Raw genomic sequence first — 26,979 nt, forward strand, 5'->3', positions numbered from 1 at the left:
AATTTTCAAAATGCAAATTAAATTTAGATTGGAAGAAAAAATATCCTCTTACTATAACGAAGAGTATTTAACAGACATGAACTATAAAAATTACACTCAAGATGAATCAAAACTACAATGAGGTATCACCTCACACCAGTCAGAATGACCATCATCAAAAAATCTACAAACAATTTTGCTGGAGAGGGTGTGGAGAAAAGGGAACCCTCTTGTACTGTTGGTGGGAATGTAAACTGATACAGCCACTATGGAGAACAGTATGGAGGTTCCTTAAAGAACTAAATATAGAACTACTATATGACCCAGCAATCCCACTACTGGGCATATACCCTGAGAAAACCATAATTCAAAAAGAGTCATGTACCACAGTGTTCACTGCAGCTCTATTTACAATAGCCAGGACATGGAAGCAACCTAAGTGTCCATCAACAGATGAATGGATAAAGAAGATGTGGCACATATATACAATGGAATATTACTCAGCCATAAAAAGGAACGAAACTGAGTTATTTATAGTGAGGCGGATGGACCTAGAGTCTGTCATACACAGTGAAGTAAGTCAGAAAGAGAAAAACAAATACCATATGCTAACACATATATATGGAATCTAAAAAAAAATGGTTCTGAAGAACCTAGGGTCAGGACGGGAATAAAGATGCAGATATAGAGAATAGACTTGAGGACATGGGGAGGGGGAAGTGTAAGCTGGGACAAAGTGAGAGAGTGGCATGGACATATATACACTACTACCAAATATAAAATAGATAGCTAGTGGGAAGCAGCCGCATAGCACAGGGAGATCATCTTGGTGCTTTGTGTCCACCTAGAGGGGTGGGATAGGGAGGGTGGGAGGGAAACACAAGCGGGAGGAGATATGGGGATATACGTATATGTATAGCTGATTCACTTTGTGAATTGTAAAGCATTGTAAAGCAATTATACTCCAATAAAGATGTTAAAAAAAATTACACCAAGATGAAAACATTAGAATCTTTTTTATGAAGTCAGGAATAGGATGAGAATGATGAATATCATTGCTATTATACAACAATGCTCTGAAGATTCTGGCCAACCAAGTGAGACAAGAAAAAGAAATTACACACACACACACACACACACACACACACGTATGTATGTATATATGCATATAGGAAAGGAAAAAGACAAAACATAATTGTTTTCTGATAATCTAATTGTTGGTCTAGGAAACTCCAAGAGATTCAGTCGAAAAGCCATCAGAAAGAATAAATAGGGTAGCTGCATACAAAATATAAAAAGCAATAGTTTTCTTACATACCAGTAAAAACCAGTTAACATAACTTCCCAATAATCATGACACCCAAAACTCATCTGGTTTCAGATTTTTATGCTGTCACTTGCAACTCCCTACTTGCAGGTGTTAACTTCTCTTTGTATTAGCTGGGACTTGTGTGGTTGCAAGAGAGAGACCAAACTTGAAAAAGCCTTGGCAAAGAGGGATATCAGAAATAGTGGATTTCAAGGCCATCAGGGCTCCACCTCTCACCTCTGCTTCTCTGTACAGAGCTGCTTTCTTTATGTAGCCACTTAGCACTCCCCAAGGGTTATATCTTACAGCTTCAGGTACTGGCAAGAGTCCAACTCTCACTTTCAGTAGAAAAAAAGTCTAAAGGAAGGATTCTGACTGGCCCAAACAACCAACCAAAAGGTGGGCCACTGTACTAACATAATGGCTTCTGCAATAACCATGGGGATTGTAGGAGAAGAATGGTTCCTTAAATAAGGGGTGCTGAGCAGAAAATCGTACTACCTTAGTGTTTAAAAACAAAACAAAACAAAACAACTAACCTCTGATAGCTTCCTTTTGCCCTTCAGATAAGTTCCAAACTGTTTACCTTGTATGCAGGCCTTTACAATCTGCTTCCACCCTATGGTAGATTGTTTGCAAAGACAGCCACAACCATCTCTCCCCTCCCTGTTCTTAACACCCCTTTGCAAGGTGACTCTGCTGCTCCTCCCATCAGGAAGTAGAATCTATTTTCCCACCCTTGGAATCGAGGCTGGCCATGAATTAATTTGGCCAATAGAATGTGGTAGAAATAACAATGTGTGAATTCCAAACCTAGGCTTCAAGGGGTTCTGTTTTCATCTTACAGGTTCTTACAGGTTTGCCCCCATTGTCGTAGTACACGATGTTGCCATGTAAGGAAGCCCAGTTAGACCTCAGGAACGTGTGACTCAGAGACAAGCTGCCTCCCATCTAATATACAGATGACTGTACCCACATGAGTATCCCAAGTGAGACCAGTAGAAGAACCACTTCTAGCTGAGAAAGCCCCGTATCATCATGAGCAAATAAAATGAATGTTCTGTTAAGCCACTAAGTTTTGGGGTGGTTTGTTATGCAGCCACAGATAACTGATACACACCCTATTTCTCTAGCTTAATCTTTTGTTCTCTTTATACTCTGTTTTCCAGCTTCACTGAACTTTGTGACATTCGTAGGAACCACAGGGCTCTTTCATGCTTCCAAGTCTTTGCATATGCTATTTCCTCTGCCTATAATGTTTTTTCTTCTAACCTTCTCTATTTGGAAAACCTCTATTCCTTGTTTCAGATCTAGCTCAAATTCTGCTGCCTATATAAAAGGCTTCTCCAGCTTCCCTAAGCAAAGTTACTCTCTCACCTGGGATCCCAAGGCACTTAACTTAAATTTTATTATGGCCCTCTCCATATTGCACAGCCTTTTATCTATTTATATGTCTGTCTCTCAAAGTGGACTGAAAGCTTCCTGAATGCAAGAATGACATCTCATACATGACTGGTTCTTCATGCTGAAGACCCTACCAGAAGGCCTGAAATGTATTATAGATACCCAATGAACTGATAAACATGGGTTAAAGCAATGAATTAACCCCGGAGTCAGGAGAACCAAAGCTGACTTAGGGTGCAGAACCCTAAGAATCAAGGAGAACCCTTGACTATACCACAAGTTTCAAAGAAAAATCACAGCAAAAGCAATTCCTGAAGAAATGTCAAGTCACAAAATGTATATTCTTTGTACACAAGAAACTGTTCATTCTGGCCCATGTTGCCTGCCTCCTTAGTTTTCTCAGACTGAGTTTTGGTTGATAATTATTCCTCGAGGTCTTAAATTGTTATGAAGACATTGCAGGAAAGTATTTTCCCTCATGAGCCACTCTGAACATCAAATTCACCATGGATTAAAAATTGGGCTTTTTTTTTTTTTTAATTGGCTGCACCAGGTCTTAGTTGTAGCACACAGGATATTTAGTTGCAGCATGCACGTGGGATCTAGTTCCCTGACCAGGGATCGAAGCTGGGCCCCCTGCATTGGGAGCGCAGAGTCTTAACCGCTGGAGCACCAGGGAAGTCCCCAAACTGGGCTTTCTTGATGTGAAAATGACCAAAGAGAAGTAAGAGGTTGTCATGGGGCAGATGACTCCAGGTGGGAAAGAGCAGTATAAGAAGACTGACTTGCTTGGCAAGTCCCAAAGTTCTGGAACTATGTAGCAATCCTTGGCAACTGAAAGGATTAGACAAGTAAAACCAAGAATTACTTTGGGGAATGCCTCAAACTCCCCTTTGTGATAATCTTGACTAGGGGATGAAGAAAGTGGAGAAAATGCTTGTGAACTACAAGTACTCTAATAGGAAAAAAAAATGAATCTTGAAGTAACCATTGCTGACAACAAAAATGACTTCATTTTTGCAGTTACTAAATTTCACTTTATTGAGAAAGACAGGTATTGAACTTCAAGATGCTGTATTTTCTGAGTGAGGCTAAGGAATATGTAGATCAATGAGACAGCAACTTTGAGGGAGATGTATCAGTGAGGATTAGGTCACACTTATGAAGAAAAAAATACCATGTGGAACACACATAGTAGATCACAGAGTGATGAGAGTGTGAGACTGGCAGGGTACACTCTGCTAATTTAGATGACATTTTGAAGTCTGATTTGACTCTTTGCTTTCCTCCTTGAAAAAATAACTAAATTTGAGGTTTACCAGCTGCCAAATAATGATAAACAGCTGTAACCTAGCTTGTTTGCTGCTAGCTATATCTATCTTTAAAGACACACTTAGACTAAAAATACCTTGCACTGAGACCAAAAAATGAGATTAAGACTATGGTCCCTGATGCCACAATTCCTTCTTTTAACAAAAATACTGGCTAATGCTCTAAGAGACTGGCCTCTTTCTTAAGAATTTAATCATTAAAAATATTTAAGTGGCCCATGTGAGACAGAGGATTGAAATATATCTTCTTCCTCATCCATCATTCCTCCAAACAACACAGGTGAAACTAGAAGTGATGATAAGGCACACCCAACTGGACAATCGAGACATTTTCACCACCTGAGATGTATATGTTACCTATGCCATGAAGGTTATGGGGAAATGGGGCTCTTTTCATGGATTCCTGCAGGGAAATGTAAAGTTTCCCAGTAACGGACAACTGTCTTCATAGTGACTTCACAAAGTCTGGAAGACAAGATCCTCTGACCTAGAAAAGGTTAAGGTTAGGGGCTGAAGACATGGTGATGAGGGTCTATGAGAATAGATGAATTTTAAAATTATTATTAATAAAGGTGAAATTGTTACATTTTAATAGATTTATTTGCTTTTTTATTGTGGTAAAATATACATAATATAAAATTTACCATCTTAACCATTTATAAGTGTACCATCCAGTGTCATTAAGTACATTCACAATGTTGTGCAACCATCATCACTACTCATTTCCAGAACTTTTTCATCATTCCAAACAGAAACTGTACTCAGTATACCATAACTACATTTCTTCCCCCGTCAGCCCCTGGTAACCTCTATTATACTTTCTGTCTCTACGAACTTGCCTATTCTAGGTACCCTGCATAAATGGAATCATACATATTTGCTCTTTTGTGTCTGACTTATTTTACTTAGTATAACACTTTCAAGGTTCAGCCATGCTGTAAGCATGTATCAGTACTTCGTTTCTTTTCATTGACAAATAATATTCCATTGTATGGATATGCCATGTTTTGTTCATCCAAATGATGGACATTTGGGTTGTTTGTACATTTTGGCTATGGTGAATAATGCTACAACAAATATTTGTGTACAGGTTTTTGTATAGATATATGTCTTAAATTTTCTTGAGTATATGCCTATGAATGGAATTGCTGGGTGAGAGTAACCCTATGTTTAACTTTTGGGGAACTTCCAGACTTTCCAAAGCAGTTGCATCATTTTGCATTCCCACCAGAAATGTATGAGGGTTCCAATTTCTCCACATCCTCATCAACGCTTGTTATTATCTGTTTTTCTTTTTTTTATCCTAGTCTTCCTACTGAATGTGAAGTAGAATCTCATGTGATTTTGTCTTGCATTTCCCTGCGGTCTAATGAGCATCTTTTCACGTGTTTATTTTCGTCATAATAATGGTTTAATGTCCTTGTCTGCTAATTCTAAAATCTGTGTCAGTTCTGGGTTGGTTTTGATTGATTCATTCTTTAAGTGATATATTGATATTTTCTTGCTCCTTTGCATGTCTGGAAATTTTTGTTTAGTTGCCAGAGATTGTGAATTTTATTTCTTGGGTTCTGGATATTCTTATATTCCTATAAATATTCTTAAGGTTTGTTCTGGGACGTAGTTAAGTTACTTGAAAACTGTTTGACTCTTTTGGGTCTTGCTTTTTCCTAATTAAAAAAAAATTGAGATATAATTACCATATGACACTATATCAGTTTCAGGTGTATAACATAATATTTTGATATTTGTATATATTGCAAAATGATTACCACAATAAATCTAGTCAACACCCATCACCACACATAGTTAAAAATTTTTTTTCTTGTAACGAGAGCTTTTAAGATCTACTCTCTTAGCAACTTTCAAATATACAGTACCATGTTATTAACTATACTCACCATGCTGCACATTACATCCCCAGGCCTTTTGACCACCTTCACCCATTTCAACACTGCTCATTCCCAGCCTCTAGTGACCACCAATCTGTTCTTTGTAGCTAGGAGGATTTTTGTTCTTTGTTTTTAGATTCCACATATAAGTGAGATCATATGGTAATTGTCTTTCTCTGTCTGACTTATTTCATTTAGTATAATGCCCTCAAGGTCCATCCATGTTGTTGCAAACAGCAAGATTTTCTTCCTTTTTATGGCGAATAATATTCCACTGTATCTATACACCACATATTCTTTATCCATTCATCCATCTCTGGATACTTAGGTTGCTTCTATGTCTTGGCTATTGTAAATAATGCTGCAATGAACACAGGGGTGTATATATCCTTTTGAATTAGTGTTTTCGTTTCCTTTAGATAAAGGATCGCATGATAGTTCTATTTTTAATTTTTTGAGGAACCTCCATACTCTTTTTCTATAGTGGCTGCACCACTTTACATTTGCTCCAGTAGTGCACAACAGTTCCCTTTTCTCCACATCCTTACCAACACTAGTTAACTCTTGTCTTTTGATAACAGTCATCCTAACAGATGTGAGGTAATAGCTCCCTGCGGTTTTGATTTGCATTTCCCTGATGATTAGTGATATATAGCACCTTTCCATGTAGCTGGGTCTTGCTTTTAAGATTTGTTGGGTAGGGTTAGAGCAAAGCTCAGTCTGTGGCTAATTATTCTCCACATTTGATGCAAGACCTTTCTAAAGTCTCTACCCCACGAATCCTGAGGTTTTTCCAGTCTGACTGGTGGGAAGAGGTACTGTTTGCAGTTCTGTGTGAGCTCCAGGTACTATTACCTCTGATTCTTTCAGGCATCTTTTTTTTTTTTGGCCAGCCTCAGGTAGTTTCCTCACATGCAGATGTTGATCAGTACTCAGCTGAATATTTGAGACAGAATAGCTTCACATGCAGATGTTGATCAGTACTCAGCTGAATATTTGAGACAGAATAGCTTCAGTTCTTTCACGTTCTCTTTCTGTGTAGCTCTCTACTTTCGAATATTCTGTTATGACAATTCTAGCCACCTGGGTCTCTCTGGACTCAGTTCCATTTCCTCAACTCAGCAAATCTGCTGTGCTCTTCCTGCATGCTCCCTCCCTGCACCACAGCCCTGTAGCCTCTTTCAAGGCAGCAAGCTGGGGCACATGTAAGGCTCACCTTGTTTCCCATCTCTCAGAGATCACTGCCCTTCTTTGTGTATTATATAATACCTTGAAAAACATTAGTTATATCATTTGTCTGTTTTTTGGTTGTTTCTGGCAGGAGAGTAAATCTCCTCCAAATTGGTTGGAAGTGAAAGAATTAACTGATTTTTCTCCTGGGCATGGGTTATATGTTCCCACTTCTTCCTATGTAAAGTAACTGTTGATTGTATGCTAGAAATTGTGAATTTTACATTATTAAATTCTGGATTTGTCTTATCTTTTCAATGTATGCTATAACTTCTTTCTAGTTGTTCTCATGTCCTCAGCCGCCCTGAGCTCTGATTTCTGTCTCCCCTCAACTCAGCAAGATTGCCAGGCTCAGTTTGGTTTCCCATACCCTTTAATGCAGTTTAAAAATTGTCTCCAGGCAGAAAGCCTGAGAGGTGGTCAAGCAGCCATCTTAGGGATCAAGTCCTGTGCTGCCTGTTCTGTAAGAAGAGTTATTTCACTATATATTATGCCCAGCTTTCTAGTTGTTACAGCAGGAGAGCAATTCTGGACCCTTCTATTCCCTTATGGCCACAAGTGGAAATTTCAATTTATTTTCTAATCTGCTGGATCATTTTGATTAGTATGTTGTTGCTTTTTCATTTTTATAATTCTTTTCATTCTTTCAACAAACATTTCATACATCCTTAACCTATAATCTACTATCTAAAGTCCCTGGTGTCTAAATCTGTTCTTTGTTGTTTCTATTCATTCTCATTCATGGTGATTTATTTCCTTAAGTGGATAGTGATTTTTTTTTTTTTTAATGAGCACACATTTAGTTGGTCTTAATCTGTGAAAAATCTGAGCACCTATATTTTGGATGTTTCCCTCCAAAGATTATTAGCATATGACTCTGCAAGGAGCCAGGGTGCTGACCAAGAACTTCTTTAGACACTTTCAGGGTCTGCTCCTCAATCGAGGATTCTTCAGTTTAGCTCCCTGCCTCTTCCCTTCTTAATGATGTTATCAACGTAAGCCCTGAGGAAGAGCCCTGCCTTTCATACGTGCTTACTGCTCACACTGCTCCTGTTTTGAGCCTGTGGATGGCACCCTTTCTTTCTGCAAGTACAGCAGAAAGGCCCCTCACAGTATCTAGGGCACCATGCTGCCAGAAGTAGAAACCTGGATTTCCTATTTCATCTCTTGTTGGTGCCCTAAACACATCACCCAAACCTGGAGATGTCACCTGCCCTTGCGCTTCAGTTATGACTTCTATTTGCAATATCTTTGAATCTATACTTCCAGCTTTAACATTTCCCCCATGTTTTAAGTCCCACCTTCCCAAATGCTTATTCGACATAACCATCTGGTAGACATCTCTATTATCTAAACTCAACATATCCAAATCAAAATACATCTTTCTGTTCTGACTCTACAAGTCCAAGAAATTTCCCTTCTATTCACAACCCTCAAACATTTCAAGTTGGAAGAGATTCTAAGGGTTCATTTTACAACTGGGGAAATTGAGGACCAAGAATACTAAATATACTTTTGCTCATCACCTCCAATTAATTGCTCTATAATATTATGTTTCTTATGTTCCTTCCTGTTCAAAAAAACTCAGTGTTTCCCTTTCACCTAACCCTTAAGACATTTGCAGATCTTATGGTCAGAGTGTTTTTATTATAACGGTCCCTTCTCTGCTGCCCGCCCCCCCAATAATCCTTCAAATAAAATCTCTCCTTACAAACAAACACAAAAACAAAACAAAACTTCAATGGTTTCCCAACATTCACTGGATGTTGTCAAAATCCAGTTTTATAGTCCACTACTCCCATATATGAAACCTCTGGTGCAGGCAAGTGGGTCTATCCCGCTAAATTTTACTCTTCCTTATGTGACTCAGCCTAGAAGACCGTTGTCTTCAATTCTGTTGAAACCCTACCTCTCCCTCAAAATACAGTTTAAATATCAATTCCTTTGCTAGTCTCAACAAACTGAAATTAATTTCTCCATCTGAATATTTTTGGCATTTCTGATCTATAAATTCCGAGAACACGTATTAAATTCTGTTTTGTACTGTGGATATATTTCTTTCTATTTTATGGTCTTTCAAAGTTTCCTCAGGCAGAAAGTACCTGTTCCGTGTTCCCCACAATACTTAGCACAGTGCCTAGCACATGGAAGCTCAGTGAAGTTGACCAAAAGGAGAAGTAAACTTAAGGGTTTCTTACCTTGGTGATGTCTGTGTGATCTTTGAGCCCATTGGTCATACACCAATATCGCCACACATTCAGGGCATACCGTGTTGCTTTGGTCGTATTTGGGCTTACTGCACTGGTACACAGATCATTCAAGTCATCATTCATATTAAATACAGGAAATTTGTTGAGCTTAGTAGAATAGGCTAGAAACAAAAACAATAAAAGGCATTAAAATAATTTGCCATTCCCTCCTTCACAGAATTGTATCTTTGGATCATGTTAAATAGGAGAAAACTCCTAAGAGATATAACACGTTAAAAAATGAAATTTCTATCAAGTATACATAAATTAGAATAAATACAGTAGGGAACAATGTTTATAGCATGAAATCGATATAGTAACCATGCATTTAATCCCAACAATTTTGCCATATGTATTAACTGATATACTAATGCAGGCATTACAATAATAGAAGGGAAAAAATGAATGCAGAAAAACAAAGAATGTTCTATCTAAAATTTTCACTGTAAAAAAATAGCATTTATGTTAACAACAACGACAAAAGGATAGAAAGAAAGGAAGACAAGTTATACATCCTTTCTCTTTTCCTTAGCACATGAAGAGCTGTTACTTCTCTGCAATATATAGTCTCAAATATCTTATTTGTCATCCTGGACAGTGCTGAATTAAATGGTATTAGCATATTTCTTTATTTCTTTTCACAAATTGATAAAGAGAGAGAGATTTCAACCCTGACTCCACAACCCATCAGCTAGCTTAGAGTCAGAATGGAAGGTCAAGTAGAATATCAGGGAAAGAGTGGGATACTCCAGAGAGGCTCACATTGTCTCAGAGGAGAGCAAACAGATTTTAAATTGCAATTGTCGCTGCAGCCTGTGGATCAAAAACCACATTCACAGAAAGATAGACAAGATGAAAAGGCAGAGGGCTATGTACCAGATGAAGGAACAAGATAAAACCCCAGAAAAACAACTAAATGAAGTGGAGATAGGCAACCTTCCAGAAAAAGAATTCAGAATAATGATAGTGAAGATGATCCAGGACCTCGGAAAAAGAATGGAGGCAAAGATGGAGAAGATGCAAGAAATGTTTAACAAAGACCTAGAAGGATTAAAGAACAAACAAACAGAGATGAACAATACAATAACTGAAATGAAAACTACACTAGAAGGAGTCAATAGCAGAATAACTGAGGCAGAAGAAAGGATAAGTGACCTGGAAGACAGAATGGTGGAATTCACTGCTGCGGAACAGAATAAAGAAAAAAGAAAGAAAATAAATGAATACAGCCTAAGAGACCTCTGGGACAACATTAAATGCAACAATATTCGCATTATAGGGGTCCCAGAAGGAGAAGAGAGAGAGAAAGGACCCGAGAAAATACTTGAAGAGATTATAGTCGAAAACTTCCCTAACATGGGAAAGAAAATAGCCACCCAAGTCCAGGAAGCACAGCGAGTCCCATACAGGATAAAAGGATAAACCCAAGGAGAAACATGCCAAGACACATAGTAATCAAACTGGCAAAAGTTACAGAGAAAGAAAAATTATTGAAAGCAGCAAGGGAAAAATGACAAATAACATACAAGGGAACTCCCATAAGGTTAACAGCTGATTTCTCAGCAGAAACTCTACAAGCCAGAAGGGAGTGGCATGATATACTTAAAGTGATGAAAGGAAAGAACCTACAACCAAGAATACTCTACCCAGCAAGGATCTCATTCAGATTCGATGGAGAAATCAAAAGCTTTACAGACAAGCAAAAGCTATGAGAATTCAGCACCACTAAACCAGCTCTACAACAAATGCTAAAGGAACTTCTCTAAGTGGGAAACACAAGAGAAGAAAAGGACCTACAAAAACAAACCCAAAACAATTAAGAAAATGGTCATAGGAACATACATATCGATAGTTAACCTTAAATGTGAATGGATTAAATGCTCCAACCAAAAGACACAGGCTTGCTGAATGGATACAAAAACAAGACCCATATATATGCTGTTTAAAAGAGACCCACTTCAGACCTAGGGACACATACAGACTGAAAGTGAGGGGATGGAAAAAGATATTCCATGCCAAAGGAAATCAAAAGAAAGCTAGAGTAGCAATACTCATATCAGATAAAATAGACTTTAAAATAAAGAATGTTACAAGAGACAAGGAAGGACACTACATAATGATCAAGGGATCAATCCAAGAAGAAGATATAACAATTAGAAATATATATGCACCCAACATAGGAGCACCTCAATACATAAGGCAACTGCTAACAGCTCTAAAAGAGGAAATTGACAGTAACACAATAATAGTGGGGGACTTTAACACCTCACTTACACCAATGGACAGATCATCCAAAATGAAAATAAATAAGGAAATGGAAGCTTTAAATGACACAATAGACCAGATAGATTTAATTGATATTTATAGGAGATTCCATCCGAAAACAGCAGATTACACTTTCTTCTCAAGTGCACACAGAACATTCACCAGGATAGATCACATCTTGGGTCACAAATCAAAACTCAGTAAATTTAAGAAAACTGAAATCATATCAAGCATCTTTTCTGACCACAGCGCTGTGAAATCAGAAATAAATTACAGGGAGAAAAATGTAAAAAACACAAACACATGGAGGATAAACAATACGTTACTAAATAACCAAGAGATCACTGAAGAAATCAAAGAGGAAATCAAAAAATACCTAGAGACAAATGACAATGAAAACGCAATGATCCAAAACCTATGGGATGCAGCAAAAGCAGTTCTGAGAGGGAAGTTTATAGCTATACAAGCCTACCTCAAGAAACAAGAAAAATCTCAAATAAACAATCTAATCTTACACCTAAAGGAAATAGAGAAAGAAGAACAAACAAAACCCAAAGTCAGCAGAAGGAAAGAAATCATAAAGATCAGAGCAGAAATAAATGAAATAGAAACAAAGAAAACAATAGCAAGGATCAATAAAACTAAAAGCTGGTTCTTTGAGAAGATAAACAAAATTGATAAACCTTTTAGCCAGACTCTTCAAGAAGAAGAGGGAGAGGACTCAAATCAATAAAATTAGAAATGAAAAAGGAGAAGTTACAACAGACACCGCAGAAATACAAAGCATCCTAAGAGACTACTACAAGCAACTGTATGCCAATAAAATGGACAACCTGGAAGAAATGGACAAATTCTTAGAAAGGTATAGCTTTCCAAGACTGAACCAGGAAGAAATAGAAAATATGAACAGACCAATCACAAGTAATGAAATTGAAACTGTGATTAAAAATCTTCCAACAAACGAAAGTCCAGGACCAGATGGCTTCACAGGTGAATTCTATCAAACATTTAGAGAAGAGCTAACACCCATCCATCTCAAACTCTTCTAAAAAACTGTAGAGGAAGGAACACTCCCCAACTCATTCTACGAGGCAACCATCACCCTGATACCAAAACCAGACAAAGATACTCCAAAAAAAGAAAATTACAGACCAATATCACTGATGCATATAGATGCAAAAATCCTCAACAAAATACTAGCAAACAGAATCCAACAACACATTAAAAGGATCATACACCATGATCAAGTGGGATTTATCCCAGGGATGCAAGGATTCTTCAATATACATAAATCAATCAATGTGAAAAACCATATTAACATATTGAAGAATAAAAACCATATGATTATCTCAATAGATGTAGAAAAAGCTTTTGACAAAATTCAACACCCATTTATGATAAAAACTCTCCAGAGTGGGCATAGAGGGAACCTACCTCAACATAATAAAGGCCATATACGACAAACCCACAGCAAATATATCATTCTCAATGGTGAAAAACTGAAAGCATTTTCTCTAAGATCAGGAACAAGACAGGGATTTCCACTCTCACCACTATTATTCAACACAGTTTTGGAAGTCCTAGCCACGGCAATCAGAGAAGAAAAAGAAATAAAAGGAATCCAAATTGGAAAAGAGGAAGTAAAACTGTCACTGTTTGCAGATGACATGATACTATACATAGAGAATCCTAAAGATGTCACCAGAAAACTACTAGAGCTAAGCAATGAATTTGGTAGAGTAGCAGGATACAAAATTAATGCATAGAAATCTCTTGCATTCCTATACACTAAAGATGAGAAATCTGCAAGAGAAATTAAGGAAACACTCCCATTTACCATTGCAACAAAAAGAATAAAATACCTAGGAATAAACCTACCTAGGGAGACAAAAGACCTGTATGCAGAAAACTCTAAGACACTGATGAAAGAAATTAAAGATGATACCAACAGATGGAGAGATATACCATGTTCTTGGACTGGAAGAATCAATATTGTGAAAATGACTATACTACCAAAAGCAATCTACAGATTCAATGCAATCCCTATCAAATTACCACTGGCATTTTTTACAGAACTAGAACAAAAAATCTTAAAATTTGTTTGGAGACACAAAAGACCCCAAGTAGACAAAGCAGTCTTGAGGGAAAAAAACGGAGCTGGAGGAATCAGACTCCTGGACTTCAGACTATACTACAAAGCTACAGTAATCAAGACAATATGGTACTGGCACAAAAACAGAAACATAGATCAATGGAACAAGATAGCCCAGAGATAAACCCACACACCTATGGTCAACTCACCTATGACAAAGGAGGTAAGGATATGCAATGGAGAAAAGACGGTCTCTTCAATAAGTGGTGCTGGGAAAACTGGACAGCTACCAGTTTTCATTTTAAAAGAATGAAATTAGAACACTCCCTAACACCATACACAAAAATAAACTCAAAATAGATTAGAGACCTAAATGTAAGACTGGATACTATAAAACTCTTAGAGGAAAACATAGGAAGAACACTCTTTGACATAAATCACAGCAAGATCTTTTTTGACCCACCTCCTAGAGTAATGGAAATAAAAACAAAAACAAGTGGGACCTAATGAAACTTAAAAGCTTTTGCACAGCAAAGGAAACTATAAACAAGATGAAAAGACAACTCTCAGAGTGGGAGAAAATATTTGCAAATGAATCAATGGACAAAGGATTTATCTCCAAAATATATAAACAGCTCATGCTACTCAGTATCAAAAAAAAAAATGCAATTCAAAAATGGAGGGAAGACCTAAATAGACATTTCTCCAAAGAAGACATACAGATGGCCAAGAGGCATGTGAAAAGCTGCTCAACACCACTAATTATTAGAGAAATGCAAATCAAAACTACAATGAGGTATCACCTCACACTGGTCAGAAAATCTACAAACAACAAATACTGGAGAGGGTGTGGAGAAAAGGGAACCCTCTTGCACTGTTGGTGGGAATGTAAATTGATACAGCCACTATGGAGAACGGTATGGAGGTTCCTTAAAAAACTAAATCTTGAATTACCATATGATCCAGCAATCCCATTACTGGGCATATACCCAGAGAAAACCATAATTCAAAAAGACACATGCACCCCAATGTTCACTGCAGCACTATTTACAATAGCCAGGTCATGGAAGCAACCTAAATGCCCATCGACAGATGAATGGATAAAGAAGATGTGGTACATATATACAATGGAATATTACTCAGCGATAAAAAGGAACGAAATTGGGTCATTTGTAGAGATGTGGATGGATCTAGAGTCTGTCATACAGAGTGAAGTAAGTCAGAAAGAGAAAAACAAATATTGTATGTTAACATACATATATGTGGATATATGTGCATATATGTGGAACCTAGAAAAATGGTACAGATGAACTGGTTTGCAGGGCAGAAATTGAGACACAGATGTAGAGAACAAACGTATGGACACCAAAGTGGGAAAGCGGTGCAGGGTGTGGGGTGTGTGTGATGAATTGGGAGATTGGGATTGACATGTATACACTGATGTGTATAAAATTGATGACTAATAAGGACCTGGTGTATAAAAAACAGATAAAATAAAATTCAAAAATTAAAAAAAAAAGGGTCTCTCCCTCCTAGGAGTAGGGTTCATGCCATGCTCCCTTGCAACCCTCCCTCCTCCCCCCTCCACCTCCTTGGTATTGATGAGGTCTGGGCTACAAAAAGAAAAAAAAATGCAATTGTCAAATTACTTCAGATGAAGACTGGTGTTCCTCAATGTGTCCACTTTAAATACTAGTCATCAGAGTAAATCCACAACCACTAGCTGGCCATGTTTCATACTCTGTAATCCACTAACACTGGGCTTAAACTGTTGAAATTGTTGTCTTTGGATAGAAAAAAAAAATCAAGGTAAACCATCTCACAGTGAAAACAATGCCAACTTGTACTTTTTCTAATGGTTCTGACCCTCTCTGGAATGTTTCTGTATTCAAACCAGGCACAGAAAGGCTGAGAAATAGCAAAATGAGTTAAGGCATTACCAAGGTGATATACAAAGTGGTTTCATCTAACTCACCTCATCTTTCTCTGCACCCACTCAGGAACTCCAAACCACCAGCCTCTTGTTGTTCTCTAGCCTCTGCCTGTGCCCAGGACACCCACATCACACCTTCCCTACCCTTAGCCTGAGAAATCCCTCCATGGTCTTTGTACCAATCAAACAGTATCTTTTTTCAATTCCAATTCCAATTGCAAACTCACATCTATGTGATCTTTCCCCATACAAACCCAACTCCCTTATTCTCTCCTTCAGTATGAGCCCCAGATTTGCTTTATTATTCCTTGGAACTAATAATCTAATTGTGCCCAGAAGATCTCTTCAACTGGTTTATATGCTCCTTAAGACTGTGTCTTCACCCTTTAAGTCTGCTTTGAACTGCTGAACACACAATCTGCTTTAATAAATGCTTATAGCAAGAGAGCAGTAAACAGTGCTAGAAATGCTTTCCAAAGCAACTGAGTCATGCAGGCATATTGCTCTTACCACCCTCCTAAGCTGACATAACTCACATTATTGCTGGGACTTGCTTGATATTAATGAAAGGATTCTAGTATAAAATTTACTATCATTGCCTCTAGCACTAACTGAATGCTTACTACATGCCAAGAGTTATGTAAATTATCTGTAGTCTCTAAGCAACTTTATACCTATTTTACAGGTAAGGAAACTGAACCTCACACATTTAGTAACTTCATACATCACTCATCCAATATTTACTGAGGTACTCTCTCTGTACCAGGCACTGTGCTGTCCCAAGTCATGGAGTTGGCAAGTAATAAAGCCACAGTTTGCACCTGGGTCCTGCTGACTCTATGCCCTGGTCACTACAGCAAAGGAATCAGGTACTATAGGGATAAAATGCTTAGTAAGGAATACAGTTTAGATATTAGCCACTTGTGCTTCTGAAAAATATCCTTGCCTCCCAAATTTACTCAGATTAACCTTCATAAGTCTGATTTAGTTAAACAACCACTATAGCTTTTAAAAACAACAACAACAAAATGATTTATTTGCAACACAGCCTAGTCCCCATCATTTTATTTTTTTGGCTGCTGCGGGGCTTGTGGCATCTTAGTTCCCTGAGCAGGGATGGAACCTGGGCCCTCGGCAGGGAAAGCAGGAGTCCTAACCACTGAACCACCAGGGAATTCCCCCCATTACTTTAATATGCAGAGGAGTAGAAAAGAGTCACACTGCAAGATAGGATGACTAAGTTTAATTATTACATTAAATAATTAAACGACCTTAACTAATATATTTTTTTATCACAGGACAGAGACGGTACACTGAAAATGGAAACCAATGTCCTAGTATATAGAGAAACAGGGAAAGAATGCTTGTACAGTTACATAATGGGAAAGAAATTTGTGAAAATGAAATGACATATACGATTCCTTCATGATTGTATTTAAGGATTATGTTTATTTAACTGCTTTTTAAAATTTTTGAGTAAAAGTTCTAGTGTTACAGTGCTGAGGACATTTTTAGGAGAGTATATTGATGGAGAAACAAACAAAAGTAAGAACTTATAACTGAATACAGGGAAAAGAAGGGACTACTAAAGGAGGATTTGAATTTTTTTCCTCACTAGAAAACAGGCAAACTCTGAGCTGAAAGTTAGGAAGAGCAGGCCGTGGGAGTGGGAGGGGACTATGGGATCATGGCAGTGTAACCTAAGGACAGCCAGATCTGAATGATTATCCTGCTTTCTATACGTAGCTGCCACTTACATCATTTACAGGACAGTGTGTAAAGTGAGGGAATCTGCTGTGGAAGGCTACCCTCAAGGTCAGAGAGAAAAGGGGCATTGCCTCAGGTAACTCTGGGCAGCCCCATTGGACAGAGAGGGAAAAAAGGAAAGCAGCTACAAAAAGCAAGAAATCCCCAAATGTACACCATCTCTCAGGTAGCACCTTCCCTGTGTCTAATCTGAGAGAGTTCCTGGCTTCCCAGCCTGTTTTCCTTTCATATACCCTGCAGGGAAGCTTATTCATGGGCTCTTCTTTGTCCACTCATTCAGCTAGGTGAAGTCCACCTGCAGAACCCTGTGCTTAACTATTACCTGCAAAAGTGAGCTCTGCCCAGGTTCAAACAGGAACCTTGAATAATGTCTAAGGAAATCCCTATAAGCTATCAATAATGATAAATCTAGACTTTCATTTTAAAATGTGAACATACAAACAAGCATCACTTGGCAACTGGGGAAAACTAAAAGCATGGAAGTTACCACATTACACAAGCAGAGCAACTAATTTCACATCCCCTATCCTCCCCCTGAAAACAGACTTAATTCAGAAAACCAAAGAAAAAATTTAAAAGATAGATACATATATTTGAGAGGATAATGCATCCTTAAAACAAGAACAGCTTTCATTGTAGAACAAGGAAGATCCTGGAAACTTTAAATGATTGAAAAAACATATTTTAAAAATTCTGAGAAGAGCTGAGTATGAGAATGAACACGGCTAAAGGACAAATTAGTGATTAGGAAGGAATTTTCCCTGAAGGGCAGGCAAAGTAATAAAAAAACTGATAATTATGTGAGTGAAGTTAAGAAGCATGGAAGACAGACTATGGAGAAACAAAATCCACCTTATAAGAATTCAAGAGAAAAGGTTATAAGAGGATAGGATAAAATAATCAAAGATATAATATATGAAAAGTTCTGTTAATCAAAGAAAGATTTTAATCTTTAGGGTGTTAAGGTTCATGAACTGTCAAAGAGACACACTGAAAAGACACATATATAAACATATCTTGGTGAAATTTCCAAAATCTAAGAACGAAAAGAAAATTCTATAATCTTTCTGGTAGGGGGGAAAAAGCCATCAGCAGAATAACAAGAATTAGATTTTTCATCTGTGATACTAAAAAACAATGACTCAGTCTCCTCAGAGCTGTGAGGGAAAAGGACCATAAGTGAAGAATTCTAATACCTAGCTAAAGTATCATTCAAGGCAAAAGAAAGATATTTTCAGTCATGAAAGAAGTAGCATCCAAGCACCCTTTCTTAAAAAAAAAAGTTAGTCGTGGATATTTGCAAACAAAATGAAAAATGAATCAAAGAAAGGGAAAGATACTGGGTACAAGGTATAGTAAGAAGCAAAAAATTACTTCTAACACTGAGTAATGTAGCAAGTGAGCTCAACACAATTGTTAAGAAAAGACTGTGAAAAGAGATGGGGTGTGATAGAACAAAATCTTGAACTAAAATTCCCCATAATTTCAATAAAATAAGGGAAAAGGGGAGAGGAAAGATAGAAAAAATATGATTAAGAGCTCATCCTCTTTGGAAAGGATAAAAAGCAAAGAGGAAAAAAGAAGGGAGAGATTACCAATGTTAATTAATTTTTATATTAAAAATATGTGTTTAAATCTGTTAAAAACAAAAGAAACAACTATTAGAATGGATATAGGATTTTCAAGTAAGAGTAAATAAAGGAGTATCAGCAGAAAAAGAGTTAAAAACAAAAATCCAACATCTGCAATCTATCAAGCAAAACTTGGGACAAGTTAACAAACAAAATAAAGAACCAAGAAAGAAAGCATGATGTAAAGAAGACGTACATATGGGCAACAGGCACATGAAAAGACTCTCAGTAACACTAATCGTCAGGGAAATGCAAATCAAAACCACAATGAGACATCACCTCACACCTGTCAGAATGGCTCTTATCAAAAAGACAAGAAATAACAAGTGTTGGTGAGGATGTGGAGAAAAGGGAACCATTGTGTACTGCTGGTGGGAATGAAAATTGGTGCAGCTACTGTGGAAAAGAATATGAAGTTTCCTCAAAAAATTAAAAATAGATCTACAGTATGATCTAGCAATTCTACTGTTTGTAGAAATTCAATCTAGTCGAAGAAAACAAAAACACTTATTTGAAAAAATATATACAACCCTATGTTCATTGCAGCACTATTTACAATAACCAAGATATGGAAATAACCTAAGTGTCCACTGATGGATGAATGGATAAAGCAGGTTTCTCTGTGTGTGTGTGTAATACTACTCAGCCATAAAAAAAAAAGGTAATGTTGCCATTTATGACAACATAGATGGACCTTGAGGGTATTATGCTAAGTGAAAAAAGCCTATGAAAAACAAATACTGTATGATCTCACTTATATGTGGAACCTAAAAAGCAAAACAAACAAACAAGACAAAAACCAAAACCCAGACTCATAGATACACAGAACAGACTGGTGGTTGCCAGAGGGGAGGGAGGTAGGGGGGTTGTGAAATGGGTGAAGGGGATCAAGAAGTACAAACTTCTGGGGGACTTCCCTGGTGGCACAGTGGTTAAGAATCCGCCTGCCAATGCAGGGGACACGGGTTCGAGCCTTGGTCAGGGAAGATCCCACATGTTGCAGAGCAACTAAGTCCTTGCACTACCACTACTGAGCCTGTGCTCTAGAGCCCGTGAGCCACAACTACTGAGCCCGCGTGCCACAACTACTGAAGCCTGTGTGCCTAGAGCCTGGGCTCTGCAACAAGAGAAGCCACCGCACTGAGAAGCCTGTGCACTGCAAGGAAGAGTAGCCCCCACTCACCACAACTAGAGAAAGCCCATGTGCAGCAACGAAGACCTAACGCAGCCAAAAGTACATAAATAAATGAATAAATTTATATTAAAAAAATAAAGTACAGCATGGGGAATATAGTCAATAATATTGTATTAACTTTGTATGATGACAGATGACTGTGGTGATCATTTTGCAATGTATACAAATGTTGAATTACTATCTTGTACACCTCAAGTTAATATAATATTGAATGTCAACTATACTTCAATTTAAAAAATGTTGTCAGTCTACATAAGAAACAAAACCCAGCTATATATGTTCTTTACACATAGGAATTAATAGGGTATAAAAGTTGAAAGCAAAAGAATAAAAAAAAAAAGGGTATACCATGTGAACAATAAAGAAAGGAACGCTGGTATAGCTATACAGTATCAGACAAAACAGACTTTAAGGCAAGAAGCATTCATTACCAGAAATAAAAAGAGATGTTTTAAAATTCAACAGAGAGATACAACAATCCTAAATTTGTATGGACTTAACAATACAGCCTCAAAATATAAAAAGCAAAACTTGAAAGAATTTAAAAAAGAAATAGGCAAAACTACAACTAAGGTTTTAATACATCATTTTACATACCTGACAGAACAAGCAGACAAAAAATTGTACAGATATAGAAGATATGAATGATGCAAGCAACAAACTGGATGTAATTGATATACAAAGAACAACATAACAATGGCAGAATAGACATTCTTTTCAAAGGTACATGATACTTTTTTTAAAAATTGAAATATAGTTGATGTATAATATTATGTTAGCGTCAAGTGTACTACATAGTGATTTGACAACTGCATACATTATAAAATGATCACAAAGTTATTACCACATTACTGACTATATTCTTTATGCTGTATATTACACCCCTGTGGCTTCTTTGTTTTATAACTGGGGTTTGTACCTCTTAACCTCCTTCACCTATTTCACTGCAGCCTCTATCCTCCTCCTCTCTGGAAGCTACCCATTTGCTTTCTGTATCTAAGAGTGTTTTTGTTTTTTGTTTGCTTGTTTGTTTTGTTTTTAGATTCCACATGTGAGATCACACGGTATTTGTCCTTTTCTGACTTATTTCACTTAGCATAATACCCTCTAGATCCATCTATGTTGTAGCAAATGTCAAGAATTCACATAACCCTTTTACAAAAATAGAAGTGCTAGGACATAAAGCTAGTCCTCAACATTTCAAAAGATTAAGTCATTCAGAATATCAGTAGAATTTTTAAAAATCAGAGGGAATTAGGAAATACTTCAAAATGAATGATAATGACAATATAATGTGTCAAAGTTGTGGGATGTGGTTATTACAGTGCCTACAGAGAAAATGATAGCATTAAATTCAGAAGAAAGATTGAATATCAACTATACCAGGAAATTATAAAAAGAGAAACAAATACAACCCCAAAAATAAAAAGAAGGAAGCAGTACACATAAGAACAGAAATCAATGAAATAGGAAATAAACTTACAATAAAAAAAGTAACACTGGCTTCCCTGGTGGCACAGTGGTTAGGAGTCCACCTGCTAATGCAGGGGACACGGGTTCATGCCCTGGTCGGGAAGATCCCACATGCCACAAAGCAACTAAGCCCATGCGCCACAACTACTGAGCCTGTGCTCTAGAGCCCGCAAGCCACAACTACTGAGCCCGCGTGCCACAACTACTGAAGCCCGCGCGCCTAGAGCCCGTGCTCCACAACAGGAGAAGCCACCGCAGTGAGAGGCCCGCACACTGCAACGGGGAGTGGCCCCGCTCGCCGCAGCTGGGGAGGGCCTGCGTGCAGCAATGAAGACCCAACACAGACAAAAATAAGTAAATAAATAAATTTATTTAAAAAAAAAGTAACACCAAGAGATGGATTTGAAAGACTAACAAAATTAACAAACTATTAAGAAAAAAAGAAGAGTCTGTGCAGTTCAAACCTGTGTTGTTCAAGGATCAACTACAATGCCAAACCTAAAACTTCTGCTAGAGAATAGAAAAAGAGGGAACACTATCCAATGTCTTCTATAGGGCAGCATAACTTTTCTATAAACATACGACAAGAGTAACACAATAAAATTACAAGCCAGCACAGCTCATAAACACAGACCCAAAATCCGTAGCACAAAATGAGCAAATTGAATGCCTACCTCACACCTAAACAAAAAAAGCAATTCCAAACTTATTACCTAAATGTGAATGGTAAAACAATAAAGCTTCTAGAAGGAAACACAGGAGGCCATTTTTTTATTACCTTGGGGTAGGTATATACTTTTAAACAGAACATCAATATTATTACCTCAAAAGTGAAAATTTGATAAATTGGATTTCATTAAGATTAAAAAGACATTTATCAAAATGTACCATAAGGAGAGTAAACAGGCAAGTCATATATATAGTGGGAGAAAATTTTTGAAGTGCATATAATTGACAAATCAAATAGAAGGCAGATAGTCCAATTAAAAATGAACAAACTTGGGCCTTCCCTGGTGGCGCAGTGGTTGAGAGTCCACCTGCCGATGCAGGCGACACGGGTTCGTGCCCCGGTCCAGGAGGATCCCACATGCCGCGGAGCGGCTGGGCCCGTGAGCCATGGCCGCTGAGCCTGCGCGTCCGGAGCCTGTGCCCCGCAACGGGAGAGGCCACAACAGTGAGAGGCCCGCCTACCAAAAAGGAAAAAAAAAAAAAAAAAAAAAAGGACAAACTTGAATGGGCACGGCATAAAATAAGAAATATCATTTATATTTCAGGAAATATAAATTAAAATATACTCATCAATATGTCTAAAATAAAAAACAAAATATGCAAATATCTAGTGTTGATGAGGGTGTGGAACAACAGGAACACTATTACTCAGCTGGTAGGACTGTCGATTTGGACACTTTGGAAACCAACTGGCAGCAACTACTCAAGTTGAACAAACACACATTCTATGATCCAGCAATCCTACACCTAAGTATATACCACACAGAAATGTGTACGTGTGTACTAAATGGCCTGTATATATGAGTGTTCACAAAAGCATAATTAATAATAAATAGGGACTTCCCTGGTGGTGCAGTGGTTAAGACTCCATGCTCCCAACGCAGGGGGCCCAGGTTCGATCCCTGGTCAGGGAACTAGATTCCACAGGCATGCCGTAACCAAGAGTTCGCATGCCACAACTAAGGAGCCGGTGAGCTGCAACTAAGGAGCCCGTGAGCTGCAACCAAGGAGCCCGCCTGCCGCAACTAAGGAGCCCACATGTCACAACTAAGGAACCCACGTGCCACAACTAAGGAGCTGGAAAGCCACAACTAAGGAGCTGTCAAGCCTCAACTAAGACCTGGTGCAACCAAATAAATAAATATTAAATAAATAGCCCCAAACTGGAAATAACCCTATGTCCATAAATAGCAGAATGCATATGAAACTGTAAAATATTTATACAATGAGCTATTACATAATAAAGGAGGAATGGGCTACTGGAACAAATCATATGTACAAACATGGATGAATCCCACAAACACAATGTTAAGGAAAAGAAGCCAGACACAATAGAGTACATTGAAATGGTCCATTTATATAATTCAAGAATAGATGAAAATGACTCTATGGTGAAGTAATATAGTGGATACCTTAGGGAGATAACAAAGGGAGGAGGCCACACGAGGGAAACTTCTGGGGTTCTGTCTTCCTCTGGGTGGTTACAGCAATACGTTTGCTTCATAAAAATTTATCAAGTTGTACACTAATGATCTGTGCATTTTTCTGTTTTAAAATTCAATAAGAAAACTTTACCCCAAATCCTTAAAATTAAAAATGTACAGGCATATCTCATATTGCAGGTTGTTTCCACAATAAAGCGAATATCGCAATAAAGGTACACAATTTGTTTGGTTTCCCAAAGTGAATATAAAAGTTATGTTTACACTACACTGTAGTCTATTAAGTGTGCAATAGCATTATGTCTAAAAGAACAAATATACAAACCTTAATTTAAATGTACTTTGTTGCTAAAAAATGTCAACCAAAGTCTGAGCCTTCAGCGAGCTGTAACCTTTTGGCAATAGTGACATCAAAGATCACTGATCACAGATACCATAACAAATATAATGAAGAAAATATTTGAAATACTGCCAGAATTACCAAAAACATGACACAAAGACATGAAGAGAGCAAATGCTGTTGGAGAAATGGTGCTGATACACTTGCTTGATATCGGGTTGTCACAAACTTTCAATTTGTAAAAAAATGCAGTATCTGCAAAGCTCAATAAAGTGGACTGCAATAAAACGAGGTGTACCTGTATATACAAACTTAATAAATGAAAAGTTATACCATGTACCTGTATGGGAAGGCTCAATAATATAAAGATTTTTAACTTCTTCAAGTAATCCTTAATTCAGTGTAATTCTAATTAAAATCTCCCTCTTTGTTGTTACTTGTCAGGTTGATTCTAAAATTTATCTAGAGAGTAAATGCATAAAAAAAGGAAGGCAATTTTGAAAATAATAACTGGCAGGCCCTGCCCTGAAAGATAAAAACATGTACTATAACACTGCAATAATTTAAAGTGTTAAGTTCTGGTAAAGAAATAGACAAATAGATTAATGCTACTGAATAGTCCAGAAAAGGTCTGTGTAAATATGCAAACTGAATATACAGTCACCCAGGACCTGCCCCACCCTGACCCCCACAGATACCAAAATCCAAGGATGCTCAAGCCCCATATAAAATGGCCTAGTATTTGCATATAACCTATGCATACACTCCTGTATACTTTAAATCATCTCTAGGTTACTTATAATATCCAATACAATGTAAGTGCTATGTAAGTAGTTGCCTGGCAGAAAATTCAAGTTGGAACTTTCTGGGATTTTTTTTTTTTTTGATCCGAGGTTGGCTGAACCTGCAAATGTGAAACCCACAGGTACAGAAGGCCAACTGTATAATAAAGGCTCCAATTAAAATTGCTGGGGAAAACATGGACTCTTCAGTAAATGCTTTAAGAGAATAAGCTATTGAGTTGGAAAAACAAAAACAAAGCAAATAATGTAAAATAGATAGCTAGTGGGAAGCAGCCTTATAGCATAGGGAGATCAGCTCGGTGCTTTGTGTCCACCCAGAAGGGTGGGGTAGGGAGGGAGGGTGGGAGGGAGACACAAGCAGGAGGAGATATGGGGATGTATGTATACGTATAGCTGATTCACTTCGTTATAAAGCAGAAACTAACACATCATTGTAAAGCAATTATACTCCAATAAAGATGTTAAAAAATACAAAAAACAAAGCAAATTTAGATTCTTATTTCATATGACAAGCAAATAACACATTTCCAAATGGATCTATTTTCAAAAAGCTGTTTCCATAAAGAAGACAATTTTCATGATTTTGGGAATAAGGAAAGCCTTTCTCAGTCTGACACAACCTAGAGGTGTAAAAATAGATTAACAAATCAGACATAAACATTCAAAAGTTCTGCACTGAATAAATTTTAAAAGACAATAAATAGTCCTGGAGAAAATACCTATAACAAAGTGACAAAGTCCACATGAAAAGGTTCTCCAAATCAACTGGAAAAGACAGGCCCAGAATATGACACGCAATTATTCAAAGAAATACAAATAACAAAAAGCAATAGTAATCAGACATTATAATCAAAATAGGATGTAATTCATTTGTTAGATTGGCAAAAATACAAAAAGGTCCATATCTAAAGACTGCCCTAAGATATGGGGGAACTTGCACTAGTATAGAAAAAAATTTGCAAAAATACACATCACACTGGTTAATAATGACTTCTCTGGGATTTTTAAGTTTTACAATATTAATGTATTATTCTTGCAAATTTTAAAAATCACTAGGACTTTAGAAATGTGTATGTAGGAAAAATAAATTAAATGTTCTTTTTATTTGACCCAGGAATTCCTCTTTTAGAAATTTATCCTAAGGATTTAACCAGAGATATGTACAAAAATGTATGCTCAAGGGTGTTCTTTAAGGCAAATTTATAAAAGTGAAAAACTTGAAACAAACCCAAACCAACAAAAGAATTGTAAAATAGATTTTGGTACAACTGTGCAGTGAAAAACCATGTAACCATATAATTATCACATTTTCAAAGGCTAAATACCTTTTAAAATGTAAAAAACAGTAAAAACAATTTGACTACAATTTTTGAAGTACATTTATGCATAAAAAATTCCAAAATAAAACAGGAAAACATTAAAAGTTGTTATTTATGTGTAGTAAGATTCCTGTGATTTTTATTTCCTATTATTAGTTTTTGCCAAATTATTCACAATGAATATTTATTTATTGCCTTAACGTTTTTAAAACATTATAAATTTTAATAAAGAAAATGCTTTTTGAAAAAACAATAGTTCTGGGACTTCCCTGGTGGCACTGTGGTTAAGAATCCACCTGCCAATGTAGGGGACACGGGTTTGATCTCTGGTCTGGGAAGATCCCACATGCTGTGGAGCAACTAAGCCTGTGTGCCACAACTACTGAGCCCGCGTGCCACAACTACTGAAGCCCGCGTGCCTAAAGCCTGTGCTCTGCAACAAGAGAAGCCACCACAATGAGAAGCCCGCGCACCTCAACGAAGAGTAGCCCCCACTCGCCACAACTTGAGAAAGTCCACGCACAGCAACAAAGACCCAATGCAGCCAAAAATAAACAAATAAAATAAATTAAAAATCCTTATTAAAAAAAAAGGGAGCA

At 37.3% G+C, this 26,979-nt stretch overlaps 1 protein-coding gene across 2 annotated transcripts in view; it reads right to left on the bottom strand.

Annotated features, from left to right (window-relative positions):
• KIAA1958 (KIAA1958 ortholog) overlaps window positions 1-26,979 on the bottom strand; it is a 172,306-nt gene that overhangs the window by 4,145 nt on the left and 141,182 nt on the right. For both annotated transcript variants that reach the window (XM_027105188.1, XM_027105187.1), the window contains one exon: window positions 9,341-9,513. In XM_027105188.1, the coding sequence (XP_026960989.1) occupies window positions 9,341-9,513 (173 nt within the window). The remainder of the gene's footprint in view (window positions 1-9,340; window positions 9,514-26,979) is intronic.

The sequence above is a fragment of the Aethalodelphis obliquidens genome, unplaced genomic scaffold (genome assembly GCF_003676395.1).
Source record: "Aethalodelphis obliquidens isolate GAN/ISIS:26980383/991018 unplaced genomic scaffold, ASM367639v1 scaffold7, whole genome shotgun sequence".
Taxonomy (NCBI): Eukaryota; Metazoa; Chordata; class Mammalia; order Artiodactyla; family Delphinidae; genus Aethalodelphis; species Aethalodelphis obliquidens.